This window comes from Ascaphus truei, chromosome 4, assembly GCF_040206685.1.
Source record: "Ascaphus truei isolate aAscTru1 chromosome 4, aAscTru1.hap1, whole genome shotgun sequence".
NCBI classification, from domain to species: Eukaryota; Metazoa; Chordata; class Amphibia; order Anura; family Ascaphidae; genus Ascaphus; species Ascaphus truei.
Genome location: NC_134486.1, coordinates 295,447,935 through 295,471,669, shown reverse-complemented (window position 1 = coordinate 295,471,669; position 23,735 = coordinate 295,447,935). Strand labels below are relative to the sequence as shown.

The window sequence follows — 23,735 nt, the reverse complement described above, 5'->3', positions numbered from 1 at the left end:
AATTAAAGTGGTGGGAAGATACCCGAAACCTGGGAAAAGGACAAACACTACACCCAGTACAGTGGGTAAGAATTACTACAGATGCGAGCAACGCAGGTTGGGGTGCCCAAATGGGAGAAACATTGGTGCAAGGAACCTGGACAAACCAGGAAAAGCATCTTCCATCAAATCTGCTGGAACTAAAAGCAGTACAAAGGGCCCTAGAAGTTTGCCAAGACCAAATAAATGGTGGCTATATAAAGATAGAATCAGACAATAGGTCAGTTGTCAAGTATATAGCCAAACAAGGAGGAACCAGAAGCAGAAAGCTGATGAACCTCACAGCAGAAAATGTCACAGAAGACTTTCTAAGTCGCAACATCATACACCCAGGAGAATGGGCATTAGACCCACAGATGTTTCAAGAACTGGTAGAGCAATAGGTCTCATTGCGACACATCGGACCTGCAAGGTAAGGAACTACTGTGCCAGACCGTTTATCCAAGCGCACAAAGTACAGATGCTCTCAGTTTCAAATGGGACTTCAAGTTGGGATAGCTGTTCCCTCCAATTCCCCTAATTCCAAAAGCAATCAGAGAAGACCAAGCAGAGGTGATATTTATAGCACCATACTGGCCAAGAAGGCTTTGGTTCACACACTTGGTAAATATGGCAGTAGATACACCATGGCACATACCAGATCACAAAGGACTGATGCGACAGGGTCCAATATGTCATCCGAACGCCAAACAATGGGCCTTGACGGCATGGCGATTGAGTGGGAAACATTGAGACTGAAGGGTTGTTCAGACAAAACCATCCAGACCCTTTTACAAGCAAGAAAAGGTTCCACATCAAAAGTATACCATAGAATCTGGCTTTGCTTTCGCGATTGGTGTGAAAAAGAAAAACAAAATTTCCTTTCACCTAGAATTGTGTCAATAGTAGAGTTCCTGCAAAAGGGATTTGAGAAAGGTCTCAGTCTTAGCTCATTAAAAGTACAGTTTTCTGCACTATCAGCCTTATTGGAAAGAAATCTGGCAATGGAAAGATTAATCATCAGGTTCTTGCAGGCAGTTAAAAGATTAAGACCTCAAATCAAGAACAGAGTACCGTCATGGGACTTGTCTCTAGTATTGGATGTACTAACGGTAGCTACGTTTGAACCTATACAGGAGATGGGCTTAAACTGGTTATCATGTAAGAAGGCGTTTTTGATAGCAATCACCTCAGCAAGGAGAGTGGGAGAACTACAGGCTCTATCAGCCAAGGAACCATTCCTAGTCATACTGTACATCAAGACAAGGCAGTTCTCAGACCAGTCATCAATTCCTGCCAAAGGTTGTATCACAGTTCCATATGAATCAAGAAATTGTGATTCCGTCATTCTGCCCAGAACCAAAGAATAAGAAAGAAGAAAGACTACACAAATTAGACGTGGTAAGATGTCTAAAAGTGTACATGGAAAGGATGCGAGATATCAGAAAGTCAGACAGACTATTCATCATACCAGAGGGACCAAAGAAAGGTCAAGCGGCATCAAAGACAACAATGTCCCAGTGGATAATGCCTTGTATTTAAAAAGCTTATGAAAACAAAGGACAAGATAAACCTTTGAACATTAAAGCTCATTCTACAAGGGCCATGTCTACATCATGGGCATTTAAAGCCCAGGCTACACCAGGACAGATATGCAAAGCGGCAATCTGGTCCTCATTCAATACATTCTTGAAATACTACAGACTAGACGTACAATCATCAGCTGATGCAAGCTTTGGTCGTAGAGTGTTAGAATCTGTAGTGAAATAAAGTGTAAAGTGTATTAATAAAGGTCAAACTGATAAAGGCATTAACTGGTGGTGTTTATTTCTGATGTATCCCTCTCTAAAATTGTCACTGCTTGGGTATGTCCCAAAGGTGCCCACTGCCAGGGTGATCAGGAAAGGAGAACATTTAAAACACCTTACCGTAATTTTCTTTTCCTGGAACCATGGCAGCTATGGAAGAATCATAAGACTAAGGTGCAGGTAGAGGGAGGGGCCTTATATGGCCTACCTGCAAAAGTCTATTTCCTGTCCTATCTAGAGTGAGAAGGGATTAACCCAAAGGTGCCCACTGCCATGGTTCCAGGAAAAGAAAATTACGGTAAGTTGTTTTAAATTTTCTCCTTTACACTTTCTTGGTATGCCCGTGTGCTTCTTTGTTAGGTTGCTTTCTTTGTTGTTACAGTATTATTTCAACCTCTAGCACCACTGTCTAATATTATTTTCACTATATTTTGACAGTTTTTGTGGACACCAGTGATTTATTCTGTTGAGGCGGTATTTCTTTGTGTGTGTGTATATATATATAGAACAACATTACCATTCTCACGTCTGGTAAAGGAAGACTGCTCTCAGATCAGTAAAGGCAAAAAAAAGTCTGTATTAGGCCTAAATACAAAATGAACAGGCCGCCCAATCCGACGTTTCGGTTCCGGAGTGGAACCTTTCTCAATATATATATTATATTTATATATATATTTTTTTTAATGTCAAAAGGGGTGCTACTGAGCGTGGCCAAATATATACAACAAAAGACAAAAATACCCAATGTTACATCCAATGTTCCAATGTGACAAAATACATAGTTAAATACTGTACGTCAATGTTAATATTCTCATGAGTAAGGGTCATTTAGTCAAACCCTTTGGCCAAAGTATTATAAGACTGCAGCCACTTCACGGCATGACCAGTATACAGGTCCTAACTCTACCTGTGAAAATTCCCATTTACTTCTGCTGGAGAGAGAATGGACCTGTCCTGCACAGGAACATGAAAAATCCTGCTACTTAAAAAGTGGAGTGGGGTGGGGTGAGCTTAAACCCTGGAAGGAGGCCCATTCTCCCTCCAGCAGAGGTATATGGGAATTTTCACAGGTAGTGTTAGGACCTGCATACTGGTCATACCGTGAAGTGGCTGCAGGCTTATGCTTTGGGTTTAACTAAATTACCATTACTCATGAGAATACTAACATTGACGTATTTAACAGGTTAACTAAATGTAATTTGTTAATGTATTTACTAGAAATAATGTTACATTGATAATTTATATTTACCAACACCAGTTCTTAAAAAAAAATATCATTCTGTATTAATTTAAATTGTACAATCAGCTATTCAACATGACACAATGTATCAAACTACAAACTGTGCATGACATGTATGACGACGCATAATGACTTGCATACATAAGACACAGATTTTATGAATGTTTGGACTACTTTTTCGCACTAAAATTGACGCACAATAAATGTTCAAATATGATCTTCGTACATATACCCCATAATGTTTTGCTGTACTAGAGAATAACAGGCATTAGAGGAACATGTTGCAGATTATTCCCAGTGAGACATACAGTAACAGGGGTCTGTGTGCATACTGTAAGCAGAAAGACTGATGTGTGCACACTGTGAGGGGGAATAATGTGAGATGTTATATGTATTTGATGGAAGATACCAATTAAAGGGACGGAAAGGGTGCATGCTAAGCTTGTGCATTAGGTTATGTATTATGAAGAAGAAAATAGATACAAAACTTTATGTAACTGATGTCTCCTTTTATTATCAATGTAAATACTAACTGTGGTGCATGCTTTGTTCCGAAGAGGAGAATCGACTTCTACTAACCAAGAGAATCCTGACTGTATTGTCTATACTGTATGCGTGGCATTGGAAAGGCCTGCATTGTCCTGTCTGTCTGCATGAATGCTCATATCCATTATCTCTGCTTTACAACAGAAAAATAACTGGGTATGCTTTCCAATATACATAATGATAAAGAGAACTTAACGCACTCCCAAAACCAGGAAACCTTTTGTCAACAACAATAAAATCACCAACTCTCAGGAATGGAAGGGCAAAATGATGTATCCACGCACTCAAAGTGGATTCCTTAAACAATGACTTTATTATTCTCAACTCCATATCCACCCGGATTATCAAAAAATCAAATATACAAAAAGTACATAGAGAATATAAAAACAAAAACAGAAAGGCCAGCGCAACATACAAAATGACACAACATATAGTGCAATACTTCAATGCTTATCTGCTCATGAGTAAGGGTCATTTAGTTAAACCCTTTGGCCAAAAGGTTATAAGCCTGCAGCCACTTCACGGCATGACCAATCTGCAGGTCCTAACACTACCTGGCACAATTCTCATGTACGGTAGTACCTTTCTATTCTGCTGGAGGGAGGAAGTCCATACTGGGTCTGTGACACTGTACATAGAATCATGATAAAAACTGCTAATTGGAAAGTGGGGCGGGGCGAGCTTTAAACTATGGGGAGGAGGGCCACACCTCCAAGCAACAACAGTTGCATAACCCATCAAGCTCCAGAACCCCAAAACCCACCCTCACATCATATATATATACAGCATATATATGTGTCAAAAAGCAGTGCTAATGAGTACATAGAGGAGACGTTTCAAATGTCCTCTCTATTCACCCCTCAGGGTGAGAATGATTTGCAGTTTTACTTCTGCTAGTTGGGGATATGGACTTGAGAATTTTTCAAGGAATCTACTTTAATGTTGCACTATACATAGATTCATTGAACTGATTGTGCCAATCTGGTTACTTTTGCACAGAAACAACTACTGACTTCAATGTCAGTTCCCATGAGATAATGCCCCTATAACCACAAACTCAGTTTAATGAATAACCCCCAAAGAATTATGGTTCCTTTTTTAAAACAATACCAATACTCTGTGTATTTGGTATTAAGGTACTTTCTATGTAATATTATGTCAGTTGGTGAATTTTTGCAAAGTTTTCATAGCTTAGCAAATTTTTCGCCAGATGCAAATGTATGGAATTTTCTCATATTCAACAATAATGTATATATCTCCAACAATGTGTTGAAGAAAGGAGGAAAAGAATGGGATTTGGTGTTTTAAATGTGGGTATAATTGATAAATCTTACAGATTTAGGGATGTCTGTGGAATGAGCAACTTGGAATGGCTTTTTTTTTTTTAGGTATATTGTGATTCATTTTTCCAAATATTTTATAGTGTAACATTTAAACGTTGCATATGCAGTTTTCAGAAAATGTTTAAGCGTATAAATATTGTTCCTATTTCAGGATCTGAGGTCAAGTGTGCTAAAAGTCTGTCGCTTTGTGGGAAAGGAGCTTGATGAACAGGCACTGGCAACTGTTATGGAAAAAGCCACATTCAAAAACATGAAACATGATCCAGTTGCAAATTATACATTTATTCCGGACGACGTCTTGAACAAAAAGAAAGGAGATTTTCTTCGCAAAGGTATACTTGGCACATTCACAGAAGAAGAAACTTTAATTTCAATAGCTGTACTAGATATGGAGAGGTAGAGATTCAATCTACACTGTAATTTCTTATTGTGGTTGACAGTTTCAAATAGTTTAGGAATAAATATTATTTCCATGTATATTTGGTTGTACTGATTCTCTCTCTCTCTCTCTCTCTCTCTCTCTCTCTCTCTCTCTCGGGAGAGAGGGGGAGAGAAGGGGATGATCACATTTGCGCCTACTGCTGGTGCAGGTTAAGGTGGCATTAACATTGGCTCCTGTGAAATCTGCACCTAATGTAAAAAAGCCAAGTTAGATTTATTTATTTAGAAAATATTTTACCAGGAATTAATACATTGAGAGTTACCTCTCGTTTTCAAGTATGTCCTGGGCACAGAATAAAACAAATAGTACATGGTTACAAGTACAGTTACATAAATGAACAGGGTATACATTATATACAAGACATTGCGTGCACAGTTAAAGAAAATATATATTATGAGCGTATGAAACAGTTACAGACCAGGTTAAAATGTGAGACAGCCTTAGATTTCAAAGAACTTAAACTGGTGGTGGATGTGAGAGTCTCTGGTAGGTTGTTCCAGTTTTCGGGTGCACGGAAGGAGAAGGAGGAACGTCCGGATACTTTGTTGAGCCTTGGGACCATGAATAGTCTTTTGGAGTCTGATCTCAGGTGATAAGTGCTGCAAGTGCTAGGGGTGAGGAGCTTGTTCAGGTAGCTGGGTAGCTTGCCCATGAAGAATTTAAAGGCAAGACAGGAAAGGTGAACTTTGCGCCTAGACTCTAGTGTTGACCAATCTAGTTCTTTGAGCATTTCGCAGTGATGTGTGTTGTAGTTGCATTGGAGAACAAAACGACAAATTGAATTGTAGAGGGTGTCAAGTTTGCTAAGGTGGGTTTGAGGAGCCGAGCCATATACTATGTCTCCATAGTCAATAATTGGCATTAGCATCTGCTGTGCAATACGCTTTCTGACCAGGAGACTTAGGGAGGATTTGTTCCTGTAAAGTACCCCTAGTTTGGCATAGGTCTTGGTTGTCAGGGTATCAATGTGCATCCCGAATGTTAAGTGGGAGTCAAACCATAAGCCCAGGTATTTAAAACTAGTGACAGGTGTTAGGGTGGTGTTAGCGTTGGTTTTAATCAGGAGCTCAGTCACTGGAAGCTTTACAAATTTAGTCTTGGTCCCAAATACCATTGTTACAGTCTTGTCAGTGTTTAAAAACAGTTTGTTTTGGGAAATCCAGTTTTCGAGTCTCAAAAAGTCAGACTGAAGTATGTGTTGAAGGTCAGATAGGCTATGACTGTGTGCATATAGGATTTTGTCATCTGCATACATGTGTATTGAGGCTTCCTTACAAGCTGTGGGAAGATCATTAATGAACACTGAGAAGAGTAGGGGCCCCAGAACAGAGCCTTGTGGGACACCACAGGTGATATCCAGGGGGTTTGAGTTAGAGCCTGAGATGGACACATGTTGGGATCTTCCTGATAGGTAGGACTGAAACCAGTTTAAAGCATGTTTCCCTATTCCAGAGCTCTGGAGTTTGTTAAGCAGGATAGCATGATCAACTGTGTCAAAAGCCTTTGCAAAATCTAGGAATACTGCACCAGTGAGTTGTCCCCGTTCCATTCCACACTGGATTTCATTGCAAACTTTTAGCAGGGTAGTTACGGTGGAGTGTTTGGGACGAAACCCAGACTGGAATTGGCTAGGGAAATTTGTCTTGGTGTAGAAATCGCTTAATTGGGAGTGGACACATTTTTCCATGACTTTGGATAGAATTGGTAGAAATGAGATTGACCTGTAGTTTGAGACAGTGTTTTTGTCCCCACTTTTGAAGATTGGGACAACTCTGGCAGTTTTCCAGGTCTTAGGGATATGGCCTGCAGACAGGATAGAGTTGACTATGGACGCAATTGGTTTGGCAATGGCTGGGGCACCAAGTCGTAGGAACCTAGATTGTAGTAAGTCTTGTCCACATTGGCTGCTTAGTTTTAGTTTGAGGAGCGCTTGTATAATCTCCTCTTCAGATACTGGGACAAATTGAAAATTGTGGGCAGTGTTGAGAGGGGGTGGGACTGTAGGGATACTCCCAGGATGAGATTCATGTTTGGGGTTTGTGCTGCGTTTCGCTAATAAGTTAGTGGCACACCCCACAAAGTAATCATTGAATGCATTTGCGATGTCAGTGGGGTTTGTCAGAGTAATATCCCCCTTAGTGATATTACTTGGTTGTTGATGGTTAGGAGGCTGGAATATATGGTTGATAACCTTCCAGAAGTTAGCTGGGTTTGATGTATTCTGGTGGAGATTGTCAGAGTAATATTGTGCTTTTGCATGCCTTGTTTGCCTTGTGCACATGTTCCGCATGCATCTGTGGTGATTGAGATCCTTGGTAGTGCCAGTTACTTTGTAGCTTTTCCACAAGGCATCCCTGAACTGGTAGAGTGCTATAAGGTCAGGTGTAACCCATGGAAGGTGGGCCCCCCGTACCCTTATTTGCGTAGTGGAGCATGGGTATCGCAGACTTTTAAGTACTCAGATTGGAAATAGTCGAGCGCAAAATCAGAGTCGGGAATTAAATCGATTCTGTGCCATGGGCAGTTGGTAAGGTCATCCAGAAACTGTTGTGGGTTAAAGTTTTTAAATGTTCTAGTGAGGAGAACTTTAGGGCTTGAATGGGGCGGTTTCATTTTCCTTACACAGTACACTATTGCATGGTCACTGAAAATATCAGGAAGGATGCAAGAGGATTGGATTCTGCTGGGGTTTGAGGAGAGAATCCAGTCTAGCAAGGAATGGTTATGCGATTTCAGGTTTATACGTGTGGGTTGGGAAATGAGTTGCGATAGGTTAAGTGACTTGAGTTGTATTTGGATTTTGTGGTTTTTAGGGTCAAGCCAATTGAAGTTGAAATCCCCAAGAACTAGCAGCTCACTCTTCTCATTCAGAGAGGAAATGGAGCCAAGAAATTGGGTGATATCAGTCAAGGATTGTAGAGGGGCTTTAGGGGGGCGGTAGATGCCAGAAAGCAAGATGGGCTTAGAAAAGGGGAGGCAGATTTTGCCAACTAAAATTTCAAAGAGGGTGGGCTTGGTGGGCAATTTAACAGTGTAAATTGTAATGTGTCTGCAATATAAAATAACACCCCTCCTCCTCTCTTTGACCTATCTCTCCTAAAAATGGAGTATCCCTGAATGGCAATATTTGCATCAGGGGTTTTAAGGGATAGCCATGTTTCTGTAAGAAGGATGGCTTTGGGTTTATGCATAAGGCACCATGCCCTTAGTTCGTCCAGTTTGGGCAGCAGGCTCCGGATGTTTATATGGGCGACAGATAGTCCTTTTTGGAATTTAAAGGTGGAATTCTCAGGGGCATGGGACAGAGCTGAAATGGGAGGACCTTGGTTAGGTTCAATATCACCTGCTAAAGAGAGTAATAGTATGAGTAGAAATTTGGTTAGTTTTTTGCAAGTTGTAGATTTGTGGTGTTTGCCATTTGAGTGAGCAGTGGTTGGTGTGCTGGTTTTTATAGTTCTCCACCAACATTCAGTAGATAGTGCAAGGCTTCTGAGTAGTCCAGTGTATGGTGATGTTGGGTGTGGGCCAGGATGGAGGAGTTTGTAGTGGGTAGAGGGAGTAACATCTCCATGAGGCCAGGAGAAAGAAAAAAGTTAAAATATATAGCAGGTTCATGATGCCAGAGGTAGGCAGTGCTGCAAGGAGCTGTTGTGAGCAGAGTGAGTGTGAGCAGACTAAACAGCAGGTGTGTGCCTGTTACTTGTCAAATGTTTAGCTGTATTGCAATGCTAGAGTCAGTTCAGGGTTTCAGTGTATTGTGCAGTCAGTTTTGGGAGAGACTGCAGTAAATAAGTTGTAAAGGGGTGGGTGGTTGAAATAGGCAGGTTAGCAAGCTTGGGATCATAGTGTGATCTGAATAGCTTACTGTTTGTTGTCTTGAGTAAAAGAGTTTGCAGTAGATCCAGTCCCCAGTCACCTCTAGTCAAACTATAGTCTAACTGTATTTATCACTTAAAAAGCTCACTTTAAATGCCTCACTGTCTAATGCCAATTGCAGTTCCTGCAAATTGCAGGAGAGGTGTTGGTATTATACAGATAAAGCAGTCAAATGACCCTCCCCCTCCCCAATCAATCAGCTTGTTCCAGTTGGTCAATTAACAGAACAGAGTTAAAAGGAAAAAAAAAAAAAACACTTTTTAAATTTAAACATACTAACTTATATCAATTCTACAAGGCCAGAGTCAGTCTTTTACACAGGTTTTGCACATCAGGAACATACTTATATCAATTCTACAAGGTCAGAGTCAGTCTTTTACACAGGTTTAGCTCATCAGGAACATACCTGTGAAGAGAATGCAATTAGATCCATGTCATATCAGCTGAGGTTATTGGTCTTGCATGAAGAAAGTGAGTATATTAACTATAGTCTAACTGTATTTATCACTTAAAAAGCTCACTTTAAATGCCTTACTGTCTAATGCCAATTGCAGTAGGTAGATTAAGGACTGTTACTGCTTGGGACAGGGAATACGGAGCACAAAAATTCCAGGATATGTAAGGAATAAATACATGCAGAGTCCCGGTTCCATGTTTGTTAGATGACTGGAAGACGTCTTGTTCTGATGGAGTTGCACTATCCCTAAGGACTATAATATATTCATTTTTAATACTTCTCACCATTTTTCCAAAAAATTCATATATTCAAGAGTTTTTGCTTTGTTTTCCCCATTTAAGATTATCTCCCGTATTTTATATATCACGTGCTTTACATTTAAAAATATTTCAGTTTTAATTTGTTTCATATGTCGCTGATGACAAATGAATACCGATGGTGATGTCACAGGATGGGTGAAACAACTTTATTTTTTGGAGAACATGTTCGAAGGGAGAATCCGGAGTGCTTTTTGGGGTTTCTTCTAGAAATGTGTGCTATTATGTTTTCCCTTCAGCACCATATTAAACTGGGGAAAAGGGAATAGGGAAACCCTTGCTCTGCTAGTACAATAATAAATAGTTTAACGTATCGGTAAGGTGCTGCCCAGGATATATCATCCAACCCCCAGGTTTGGGAAACAAATAACATCTGTGATCCACTGAACACATATTAAATGTATGATTAAAAATAAATGCCCTCACCCATTTGAGTTCGATCTGGGGCACCTCGGAATGTGAGTTGCCTGTATGGGAGGAGGTGGACACATATGACTATATAATGTCAACTGTAGAATGTGTTCCCATCCGGACATAAAAATAACTGCCTATTAGTTGCTAAGCAGAAAATCATCCTTCGCACGGGGTTGAAGAAATTCAGCATTTGTGGTCCTTTGGATCCCTAGCGAATGTACAAATACAACAGTGTACTCACCTTGTCACACCTGGTCTGAGGCACAGCAGGCTGCGAGTTACCTATGAGGAGAAAAAACTAAATTTATGGACAGCTAGGAACATACTATAAAAGCTGACAAATGTCTCATTAACATATATGATTAAAATTACATAAAATGGTATCTACAATATGAGCATTTAATTTCTGATTCCATAATCTCAATAACTTCAAGCGTTAATCATCCTACTCATAGGTTTGGAGAAATCTAACCTCTTTGATTCTCTGAATTTCTTGTTAATGTATGAACACACACAGTGTACTTACCTTGCCACATCTGATCGGAGGCACCGCAGGCGACGGGTTACCTCTGAGGAGAAAAAGAATTATGTGGATACCTAAAAATACACTAGCAAAGTCGGACCAATGTCTCTCTAACAGACATTACTATAAGAACTCAAATATACATCTGCAACTAATTATCTCTGCTCCGATTCTATAATTACCACTGCTTTAAGTGGAGAGCCTGTCTGTAACCATACCGAATACAGAACTGAGAGGTTTAACAGGGCAGCAACAATGTCAATCAACGTGAGCATAACAACCACGGCCAAGGAGCAACATGCCCTGAGAAAGCACGCATGCACTAAATGTACGTTGGTACATTAGGCAAGAACAAACAGTAGCATGAATATTAGCAACATAGTGGGTGATATTATGAGGAAAGTGGTCCATGTCACCACATATAGTGTTGGAAGATGTGTGTCCCCAAATTTTCAAATACCAACAGCTGCAAAAGCAAGCAATGCATTGTGAGCGCATGCAAGACATAGAAGCTGATGTGAGTGTGTGCCTTTAAGGGATATATCCGGATACTGAAGATGGCTGCCGACAGGAAATGACCTCTCGCCCTCACTGAAGCTACCTTTGCCATTTTGCTTCCTGGCAATTACAGCTCCTCATTTCTTGACGGGAAGTCAGCCTCTCTCTGGCCCTCATTGCCATCAGCTGCTTCTGGCCTTTAAATAGCAGACAGTTGCTCCCTATCAGTGCCCGTGCAAAGTACTGGATACCTTGTCTTGTCTGAGATCTCTCTTGCCTTTGATTTACCTGCTGCCTGTCTTGACCTCGGAACCGGACCTGACTACCTCTTGACTGCTGCCGGCCTCGACCTCGGAACCGGACCGGACTACCCCTTGCCAGCGGCCTGCCCCGACCTCGGAATTGGACTTGACTACCTCTGCATCTCCGGCCTCAGATCCCAGGCCAAGGTCGGTGTACTACTCCCTACCTCTGCCCTGTGGGATCGTATCCTGTATTGCAGTCAGGAACGTTAGAGTGCCCAGTACTACTGATGTCTCTGGAGCTATTAAAGCAAACAGAAGAAAGAAGAAAAGAAAAGTATTTCTCAAGTCACAGAGGAAGTGACCGAACCACCTGCGATGTCAGGCCAACGTGCGTCATAAAGGCGCAGAGATGTGCTGCAGGCTGGAGTGATGGGCGGAATCGTCATGCGAACGGTGGCAAAGAAAAAGGAGGAGCAGAGGGAAGCTGAATCCTTGATCCATGATAAAGAGGCCATAATTTCTGCACTCCAAACTGCCCGCCATGATTATGATGTCTTGCAAGAACGATTGGATAAGGAGCTAGAGATTAATGCCCAGTTTCAAGAGGCTAACGCTGCTTTACAGAGGAGTATGCTCCCAGCTTTCATGAGTATGACGCTTTGAAGAAAACAGAGCGTCTCTTACGGAGTGAGTTGGAGGAGGTGACGACTAGTCTGGAAAAGGCCAAAACCACAATTGCTACCATGGATGAAAAGCAGAACAAGTCTGACAGACTGATTGCTAACCTAAAACAGAAATATGGGAAGGCTCTACAAGAGGTTCACGCTCTCAGCACAGAGGTGGAACACTCACACCAGGAGGGCCACAGTCTAAACACAAAGCTGGGTATGTTGAAGGAAACCTATGAGAATGCCCGGAGTGATGTAGAGACTGTAAAGAGAGAGAATGCATGTCTGAAAAAGGAAAATGCAGATTTTTCTGACAAGGTCAGTGAAGGAAAGGAGAAGGTTCACCAAGCAGAAAAAGTGAAGGAACAATTGTCCTGGGAAAATATAGAAGTACAGGCAGCACTGCAGAATACAGAGTGAATGCTGGAAAAGAATGCCTCTCCCTGGAGCAGCGTACAGAAGCAGAGCATATACTTCAGAGCCAGCTGCAAGAGCTGCGTGCACAACTACAGGAGGCCAAGGAGAAGCAGTGGGTCCTTTCAGAATAAAGTATCCAGGCTGCTAACAAAGTAAAAGTTCTGCAGAAGCATCCGAGTACCCAGTGTGTCCCCACAGAGCAGCATGAGGAGCTGAAGGCCATGTTGAGCATCACAAGAGCATCGCTGGAGGCAGAGCTTAGAGGCCAGGTTACTCTGTATGAGAGGGAGCACAAGAAGGTCCAGAAACTAGAGCAAGAGATGGAGAGGAGAATCTCCTGAGAGGAGAATTGCAGAATGCAATCAAGAAACAGAGGTCTCTCACTGAGGAAGTGGACCTGCTCCAAAGAGAGAAAAGCATTCTGACACTTCAGAAACACTGCAGAGTGTTTATCCAAGGAAGGATGCGAGAAAGCTATTTTAGTAAATGCTCTGCGACTGTTGCCATACAGTCCGCATACAGAGGGAGGAAAGCTCACCTGCTGTTTCGCCAGAGTAAAGCAGCTCGAGTTATTCAGTCATTCTGGCGACTGAGGCAGCAAAGAAAGAATTATCAATACTTGAATGAATCTGTGATTTTACTACAGTTAAAGGTTAGGAAGTATCAGCAACAAAGACGCTACCGGGACGTGGGAAAGCTGCTAGAGTGGTTCAGTCTGAATATCAATCCTACCTCCTAACCAAGCAAACTGTGCATTCCTATAAGCGTATCTGCAATGCCGTTGCTGTATTACTCTTTGCTATAAAGATGGAGTCTGTAATTAGAATGGGACGGAAAGGCATCCACGACCGTACGCGGGGAAAATCGTCACTGGTGGTCCAGTGGTACTCCCGTCGGAGTAAGTTAATGAGTCAAGTGGCCAGCCTGACACTGCGCTATGAGACCGAGATGGCCGATGCCCATTATTGGACCTCACGGACAATGAGAGGGCCTGGCTACAGCTGGAGCTGGACATGGTCTGGGAGGAGCACCGACAGCTGCAGTTCAGAAATGGACTAAAGGAGACCATGGAAGTTGAACTCAATGTCCTCACTGATGACAAAGAGGAAGGAGAAACTAGTTATTTTGATAGTGCTATGGTTATTCCAGAAGCAGATAGGCACCCTCCTGAGAATACTGAGAACGAACTCCTTGAACTTGAATTCAAAAATCCAGATCCTCAATTGTATTTGCTGTGTTCAGATGATTATCGAACTAGTGAAGACACCCAGGCCACCACAGAAGATGTTTTAGCCAAGTGGGTAGCAGTTCAGGCAAATACAAAGTGGATGGAAAATTCTGATGAAGTTATTAATATTGACTGTGTGCAAGATAAAACAAGTGTTAAAATGAAGTTTCAGGATGTAATGGACTGGAAGTCAAAGGGAAAAAAATGTGGGGGAACTAACCGATTAGGTTACACGTGCGGACTATGTCACGGACACTTAACCTTGCAAATAAGCTACAGTAGTACAGTTATATGGTATTATGCTTCTAGGATCAGCAGTGCATGAATATGGCAAGGTTGTATTTACTGAAAATGTAGGTAAGACTACAAGTTAGTATACAGGGTTGATGGCCCTTAACAAGATTACTAGGCAATGTAAAAAGTTAATGGCCCTTTTTATATAATATTGTTCATATTCTAGAGTAGGAAACCCCCCGGGAGATGATAGAAACAGTTTCGTGAATATATATATACAGATAATGTTTATCATATCCTGGGGTATAGGAAGTTGTTGTTACTAAGAAAAGTGGTTTTGAAAATGCTTCCTTATTGAAAGGCAACAAAATATGTTCGTCAAGAATAGTATGTTATGACGAAACAGTGTCAGTAATTGCTGCACATAGTCAAATGGAACTCTTAGGAAAAGGTTCACATTTGCTTCCAGTGAACACTTAATGTGTGGGAATTAGCTCAAGTATTTTAGATGGAATACTTCGGTATACTGTATATCCATGGTCACTCACCCCAGAAGGTGTAAGCTGGGGGGCTGGGGTGGGGAGGATATGTGACATAGTCCCAGAATATTAGGCAGCTGTCTGTCCGATATTAAATAAAACCAAAAAGGGGCGCATAAGAGAAGGCACAGAGACAAAATAATGCAATAGAATACAATTTATATGTACATTAGGAAACATGTACATCACACTTAAAAATAAGACCGGATCACATAATCCAAATAAACACACAACACCAAGAGAAGGCAAGCCTCAATGGATTCAAGGCACTCGTATCATGTCCCAGATATTATATAGAATGGAGGGTAAGGGCTTATGTGATAAAGTTCAGCCAAACCAATTCTCCAAACGGCGCCCTCGTGGATGTATGTGTGCACAGCTTCCGGAGTTCGTCGTCACGAACCCTATGTCGCTGCCTATTACCTCACCACGACGAGTTTCGTGTCAGAGCGACACTTCTTCAGGGGGTTGGTCTATCAATTCCCAAGGTATTGGTTAAGTACCCCGGCTGAGTATTTCTTCAGCCAATGGGAATGACACTTCGCTAATAGCTGTCCAATCAGTGCTCAATACAATACACTTGTATTAAACCATGCTAGTTAAAAACGTAAAACATTGAGAGTATGACAATACATTAAAACAAACAATTATAACAAAAAATATGTACATAACACATAATACAAACACATTGATTTAACTTGTTCCCTTTTTAAAATAATTCCCCTATAGCTGTAAGTTCTTCCCGTTCTGTTCATCTCATACTAATCCTCTGATTGGGTAACTTCCCTTCTCATGTGGTAAAAGGTTTCCCCTTGACTGAGAATGTATTGGTACTAATGTGCAAGATATGCCTCGGTTTTATTTTTGTTGTTGCATTATCCTATTTCATAAGAAATTATGTAGGTTCTATGATAAGGAAGTGATCTGCAGTTTTTGAGAATCATAGTGTTATGCAATTCATTTCATGGTTAAGGAATTATATCATCAATTTATGTTATCCCTTGATTCTTTGGAAGCTGTTGTCTTCTTTTTCTAAATTTAGAATTCTAATTCCCTGACCTATGATTACCACGGTTTTGTTTTATATGGTCTTAGTCTTTATTTATAGACATTTTATATTAAATTGATAGTAATCATGTGTTTGTATTAGGTATTATGTACATATTTTTTGTTATTGTTTGTTTTAATGTATTGTCATACTGTCAATGTTTTACGTTTTTAACTAGCATGGTTTAATACAAGTGTATTGTATTAAGTACTGATTGGACAGCTATTAGCGAAGTGTCATTCCCATTGGCTGAAGAAATACACAGCCGCGGTACTTAGCCAGTACCTTGGGAATTGATAGCTGCGCACACATACATCCACGAGGGCGCCGTTTGGAGAATTGGTTTGGCTGAACTTTATCACATAAGCCCTTACCCTCCATTCTATATAACATCTGGGACATGATACGAGTGTCTTGAATCCATTGAGTCTTGCCTTCTCTTGGTGTTGTGTGTTTATTTGGATTATGTGATCCGGTCTTATTTTTAAGTGTGATGTACATGTTTCCTAATGTACATATAAATTGTATTCTATTGCATTATTTTGTCTCTGTGCCTTCTCTTATGCGCCCCTTTTTGGTTTTATTTGCATGTGGATATTGCCCCGCTGATCACGGGAAATTGGGAGCTGCAGGGAGAATCACATAGGCTGTGAAGAGATGGGAATTTGAGGACAGCGCACACTCTTTCTTTTTCAACGTCTGTCCGATTGAAGGCAGAAAGTGCAAAAAGGGGAAAAAATTATCCATTCCACAGTTTCACATTTGCTGAGACTGTGGGATGGAATCTCCAGGCCAGATTTTTCAGTTGTTCTGGGTTTCACTCATTGTCTCACTGATTGAGTCACTCACCTCTCCTAATTGAGGAAGAGGTATATATTGCAGTTAGGTTGGCTGCTTCAGTCTCTCTTAGAGCCTGGAGGATGGGAGGATGCTGCTCCCCAGAATCATGTTTGGGGTAGACGACCACCTCACGTGTTGCAGCATCTGAGAATCTATTGGGACGCTGTCCCACCTGACAGTTAAGGATTCAATGTTATATCTGTGTGCTATTTAAAGTTGGTAACTGGTTTACCCAGCCAACATTGCAGATAGGAATATGCATGTGAGTTAGACTCCTGACAGGAGTAGATGTTATTTTTATGATTTATTTTGTTTCTTAAAGTGACAGTGTTTAAAATGTTTAGTGTCACTAATGGAAACATAAACCAGTGAAGGTTGAGGGCTGAGTGCCTCTTGTGTGTATACGTGTTTGTCCTTTTCTACAAATGAAACCCTAGAAGACTGTGTCGTGAAGAGCCTGGGCAAACGGCAGCGCTACACAAAGAGAGCCATTTGCCACAGTACCTACAGCACTATCCATACCATTGGATTAAGGGATCCCCTCGATTTAAAGAACGAGCCAGAAGAGACAGAATAATATTTGGAATATTAAATGTTAATTCTCAATGTCTTGCTGGTTGGTAAATATATTATGTGATCTATTTATCACATCTCTCTGTATCCCTGACCAGGCACCATCGGGGATTGGAAAAATATATTGACTGTGGCACAGAGTGAGAGGTTTGATAAGGTTTTTCTGGAGAAGAAGATTAAAGATCTGCCGCTCAAGTTTATCTGGGATATTCATGAAGAAAAATGAATGCTGGAAGAGTCTTTGTTTGGAAATCTCGAATTGGACTGAAAATAATGATAGTGCTCCTGGAGAAAGCAAATGAAATCCAGTCTCCTTTGAGTCATTTTGCACAATTACAATCCCTTCATTTTCAGGGGTGTCTGCCTGCAACGCATTCATTCTGAACAGTGGGAGTAAATGAATAAAAATGAAATAAAAAATAATTGAGTTACTATAAATGAGTACATTCTGCTAACTCGTGCTGCTGTTTACAGTATCATCTGATGATTTAAACCAAGCTAATGTTTGCCTTCAGGCCGCCTGTACTCCAATGCTTTGTTTAAATCAGGTCCATAGCAAACCACTGTTAAACTGTTAAACACTGTACCTGACTTGTTTGTGACAGCACAGCAGTATTTAGTGTTTTCTTTGCATGAAGATAATGCACTTTCTACCTGAATTTCAAACCAGGTGTACAAAATAAGCTATGGTGAGTAAAAAAGTACCACAAACCCTCCACCGGACAGCGTAGAGCACTAGTGGGCAACAGGCGGCTTAGGGGCCACATGAAGCCCATGGCGGGGGCTTCACCTGTGACCCCCAAACACTGGTTAATCCAGCAGCCTGCTCTCCGCAGTGCAGAGGGAGTGGAGATCTTGCTGTTGTGGATATAGCTTCTTCCCACTCGTTTTGCTGCCTAATGATCGTGCTCATCACTAGTTCCAATTGTAAGTAGAGGAGTGGTACAGTTTTCATCAGTGTGCTGGCATGTCGAAGCTGACTGGACTGCCCTAATGGTAACGGCATCTATAAGTATGACCTAAATAACCTAACGTTATTCTCTGTGTTACCATGAATGGCCTTTAGTGGATATACAATGTTCGGGGGAATGCCTATATTGCATGTCATTAGCCTAATGAACCTTAGTGCATCGGGCCCACAGTGTGTCACTTTTTGCTTCTTATACATTGTTCTTTATAACCTAATGCCTGCCATATGACAGCTTTTATAGCAAAGCCTGGATTAAAGAACACGGTCAGCAAACCTACTCGCAGACAGCTGTTTGGAACCGCTCCCTCTCCCCGCCCCCCCATCATCATCTAAGAATGATACCTTGGGGTGGTGGGGGGGGGGGGGAAGAGAATTGTATTGTATGTCTTTATTTAGAGAGAGAAGAATAGGACTGCTCCGGTCTGTTTTGAGCTGCTCTGTAGAGCTCAGCCATGTGGGGGTTGGGAATCAGGCAGGGACGAGGGAGGAATCGTGTGCAGTCACGGCCCCACTGCCTCAGCAAGCAAGGAAACAAAGATACCAGTACAGTTATAATCATAAAATGCACATGAATAAAATCACACTCAGAAGCGTGACAGTCGATTTCAGCTTTGGGAAAATCAGTATTGCTATTTCTCGGGGTGGTGTAGGATCTCTGGCTTGGCTGTCTGAGGTTCAAACAAACCGGCGTTCTCTCCATCACAGGGCTGATCTTCTAGTGTTGGTTGACTGTTATACATCCTATCACCAATATCTATTGTACATTTAAAAATGACTATCAAGTGATTTATATGATTAGACATGAAGAGGACAATTTCCTATGGAATTGAAAAAGAGAAAAACATAATATTGCTGTTTTGCATCACCATAGACTCAGAGTTAATTTCGCTCAATATATTGACCTTGATCTGGATGGGGGACAGACTTTCTTGATTACACGAAATATATTCATATATAGAATTGTACATGCGATTTTCAACAAATTAATTATCAATCCTATATATAAGTAAACTAATTAATGCTGAATACATCAAACTGAATGCATACCTGTGAATAATAAAACTAATAATCCACAAGATATAATCTTGCAGAAAAGAACACAGGTCAAAGTCAATATTTAAAACACTTGGGAATAGAGTTTTCAACTGATAAATCCGGTAGGACTCTCTTCTGGATATTTGTGTTACTCTAGTCCCACCTCTCCAATTTGGTATTGGGCATTCTATGGGGTCTATTCACTTAACCTCGAAAAGTGACTTATAGCACTATAAATGCCCTTATAGTGTGATATTGCCTGGTTAGCTATTCACAAAGCTCCGATAACCGGACAATATTGCACTAAAACGTCTTTTTATAGCACTATAACACTCTGGCAAAAAAAAGCTGTACGATAAGCTAAAAAATGCCAGAAATTGCATTTGTTGTCAGAAACTGCTATTCACTAAGCAGTGATAAGTATATCGTAGAATAAAAACTTACAGGTGGCTATGAACTAAGCTGTGATAAGTCGTTTTAAGAGCGCAAAGTGCTCTTAGAACGTGAAGTACCGCCGAGTGCTATTCACTAAGCCGCGCAAACAGGCACTTTGCGCTCCAAAACTGACTTTTTGCGCTGAATCCTGCCCTTCTGCGGGATTCACTAAGCTACGCAAACTGATCGTACGTGAAAGTTGCACTGAATAAAGCTCACCAGCGAATGGCTGGTGATAAAAAAAGCTGGACTTAGAAAAAAATTCTTTGTTTACCTTTTTGCATACGCAACACCAATACAACAGGCTGGCGGGTGTCCCCGGCTGACCCCGCAGGGATCCGGGTGTCCCCGGCTCACTAAGTGGGGGTCCCCGCGGGAGTCCCGGGGTACCCGCGGGCCTGCGGTACCAATGTTGCGCCTCCAAAAATAATAAACAATATTTATAACTAAATGCACCCCCTAACACATACAATACAGTAATGGGCTAAATTACTATTATCCACATATGGATAATAATGCATTTGCCCATTTTAAAGACATATATCTTTCAATAAATACAGTAAAAACATATTACACTTACCTTTTACAGGCACCCACGATGAAGGCCGTCTTCATCCTCATCTTCATCCTGCCCATGCTCCCTCAGATGCTGCAAAACATACACAAGAATAAAAACATCCAATGTAATGTCCCCTAACCCCTTAATCACCTTAGTGGTTATTAACCGCTACAGTCATTAAGGGGTTAACCCACCCTCACCCACCACTCGGGAGGCCTACATACCCTCCCCCACTAACCCCCCACCCCATGAGGCCTAACCACCCTTACCCAATACCCAGCCGGGAGGCCTACCCACATACCCTTGGGGCCAATACCCCTTCCCCCCACCCCCAGTACCCACAATAAAAACAATACACAGCCCCGCAATAAACATCATTCTATTTATTAAATACATTACCCACCCCCTGTGCCCCCCCCAATAAATACATGATTTATTATTTTACATACAGGATAAATACCCCAGGCCCACGTGAATCCCCGGTGGGCCTGATGGGTTACCTCACAGACCTACAGATTACCAGCATCATGTTTCACACAGGGTCTGGAGGCCTGTTGGTGGGTCCCGCCAGGCACCATGGTCCACCAGGTGGTCTCCACGGGTTACCGTGGGCCACAATGGGGTCCCCACGGTAGGCCCGTGGTTGTCTGGTGGGCCCCGGGTCAGACCCACAGGTGTCTGAGGTGCCTCGGGTGGTTCCCACGGGGGTCTGGGGACCCACGGGTGGTCCCACTTGTCCGCGGTGCCCCCACAGATGTGGGTCAACCAGTTCTTCCCCGCAGGTGTCCCCCGTGGACCACGCAGCCTGGTACCCGTGAGAAGCCCAAGGATACCTCAGGTGGTCTCCAGAGGTCTCTCGCAGACCAAAGGAACCAACCCTGTATGTAAAAAAAATAAGTGTGAGTCTGTGCTCAGGATCAGTGTTTCCTGCCGGAATCAGATCTCACACACCAGGACATCCGGCTACAGAAGCAGGACCATAGAAAGGGAAGAGGAGAGGCCAGAGCGCCTCTAACCTGCTCCTCCTGAGCTCATATGGAACAGTGACCCCTTGTGCGCTCTCAAGTAAGATCACGACAGGGAGCATGAATTCCCAACAAGGAGGGACAGCGAGACAAACAATCTCATAGGGAGACAAGACACACCTCGCTCTACAAGGCGGAAAAGAACAGAGGATTCAGAGGAAAAAGAGGAGGAGGGAGGAAAAAGAAAAAAACAAGAACACGGGAACCCAAGACATATACCTACCATCGTAAGAAAATCAAGAGGACCACCTGTGAAAATGTACGAACTGTTCCTCTCAGACACAGAACCAGGAACATTATATCAGGTTTACATACTTGATAGTGCGCCAAGGACTTTGTTCTCTGTATTACCAGAAAAAAGCCATTAAAAATAACCTGTAACAAAATACAAATTACATTATTCACACCAATGACAAAATAAAGCTGATAAATACATTAGCCATACATTAAAAGAACATAAACATTAGCAAAACAATCAATTATCATCCCTGTATGTCTATCCATATAGATAGATATACATAACATACAGGGGCAATAATAGAGCATTAAAAACAATGCATTTACATACAAAAATCACATAGTACCCCTATTATCGGTAGAAGTTTCAGGGGTGCCTTCACACGGTCGCCCGCCTTACCCACTCGCTGGCAGGCATCACAAGAGTGGCAGAAAGTGCCTACATCTCGAGATTCCCCCGGCCAGTAGTAACGCTGTAATAACCGGGCTCGCGTTCTGTTGACCCCCTGATGTCCCGCTAACGGAATAGAGTGAGCTACCCGTAACAGTTGCTGTCGGTACCCCTGGGGCACTACTAGCTGTCGCTTACTGGTCAATCCCTCCTCTATCCCTGGGTTCCCTTCTTCTCTATACAGGAGTCCATTATACCATAGGCAGTGCTCAGTGCCTTCCCCTGCCTGAGATTCGGATGCCCGAAGTCTCACGCCGGCCAGGGTAGGGTCTGTCTTTACTGCCTCCCTAAACTGGGCTCCTAATTCTGGCCATCCCCAGTCATGTCATTGTCCGGAGAATGGGGAAGGGTGAGGGGGAACAGTAAGTCAGTCTGTGGTTGCAACTGATCCTGGCTTACCTCCCCGGGCTCCTCTGCGCCCTCCGCTAACGTTGGTCCCAAAGGCTGGGGGACTGGCGCCGCCACCATTGCCGCTGTCTGGCTCCGGGTAACTGCCGCCACTGCAGCGGGCTTGGGCACTCGGTCGTAGGTGCAAGTCATCGGTCCCAGATCATTGCCAAGAAGAACATCGGCATCCAAACCGGGTAAAACCCCCACCTCCCGCACACCCTGGACCTCCCCCCAATCCAAAAAGATCCTGGCCACTTGCAAGAAACGTGGCTCTCCATCTGCCACAGTGATCTGTATCCCTGGGCCTGGGAGTAATTCCTCTGGCCGGACCATATCAGGTCGAACAGGGTTACTGCAGCTCCTGAATCCAGCAAGCCGACTGCTTGCCGGTCACCGACTGTGATCGGGGTGGGATGTCTGCTCCAGCCGTCCGTCTGCTGCAGGTCCGGGCTGAGATGTCCTCCACTCCTGGCTGTAGGCACCGATGAAACCGGGACAGGTGTTGCATGAGACGTCTTGCTGGGAGTTGGCTCCATGACCGGTCCGGAGTCTCTGGTGGAAGCCACCCGCACGCTGGCTACTGGCTTCGCAGCTGGGGTGCGTTGCCCCTGATGGGGTCTGCCGGAACGCAGAGGTTCCAGGCAATCTGGTCTGATGTGATCAGGGCGGTTGCAGTTGTAGCACCGGCGCTCGTGCCGGAGCTCCCCCGCCTTCGGTGGACTGCTGCCCGCAGGCAGCCTCTGAGTCCATTGGGGGGTATTGGCAGACTTTCTGGCCGGTGCCACCGCCGCCTTGGCTACTGCTTTGGCGGTCATCAGGGCTCGGCTGGCCACATAGTCGTCTGCAAGCCTCGCCGCCTCCTGGTAAGTCTTGGGCTTCTCGTCGTACACCCAAGCCCTCACCGCCGGTGGGCACTGCTGCATGAGCTGCTCCTGAAAGATGAGGTCCAACAGGCGTTGGTAAGTCGGTGCCTCATAGCCCTCCACCCAGCGTATCCCGTACAAAGCCATGCGGGTCACGTAGGTAACATAGGACTCCTGGGGCTGCCTCTCTTCCTGCTGGAATTTACCCCGGTAGGCTTCAGGGGTAAAACCGTACTGAAACAATAACAGTTCTTTAAGGTGGTCATAGTCATCAGCATACTCATCTGGAAGCACCATCATCATCTGCTTAGCCAAGCCGGACAGTAACCCTATGCTGGGGAAGCACTTTGTACCGCCGACACTGTGTCTCAAAGTTCTTTAGAAAACTATCTATCTGATCAGTACCTTCCACGAACTTGGTGAGATTGTGCTGATCCAGTTTGGGTTCATCTGTGTTGGGTTGGACAGGGGGGCAATAAGCGGGTCTATTCACTGC

General features: G+C 43.0%; 1 protein-coding gene across 2 annotated transcripts in view; it reads left to right on the top strand.

The window, feature by feature from the left end:
• Nucleotides 1-17,772, top strand: part of LOC142493525 (amine sulfotransferase-like) — a 58,157-nt gene extending 40,385 nt beyond the window's left edge. Inside the window, exons 6-7 of one of the 2 annotated variants that reach the window (XM_075597676.1) lie at nucleotides 5,107-5,287; nucleotides 17,373-17,772. In XM_075597676.1, the coding sequence (XP_075453791.1) occupies nucleotides 5,107-5,287; nucleotides 17,373-17,500 (309 nt within the window). In that variant the 3' untranslated portion in view covers nucleotides 17,501-17,772. The remainder of the gene's footprint in view (nucleotides 1-5,106; nucleotides 5,288-17,372) is intronic. The other variant, XM_075597675.1, reaches the window with a different exon arrangement.
• Nucleotides 17,773-23,735: the final 5,963 nt, after the last annotated feature.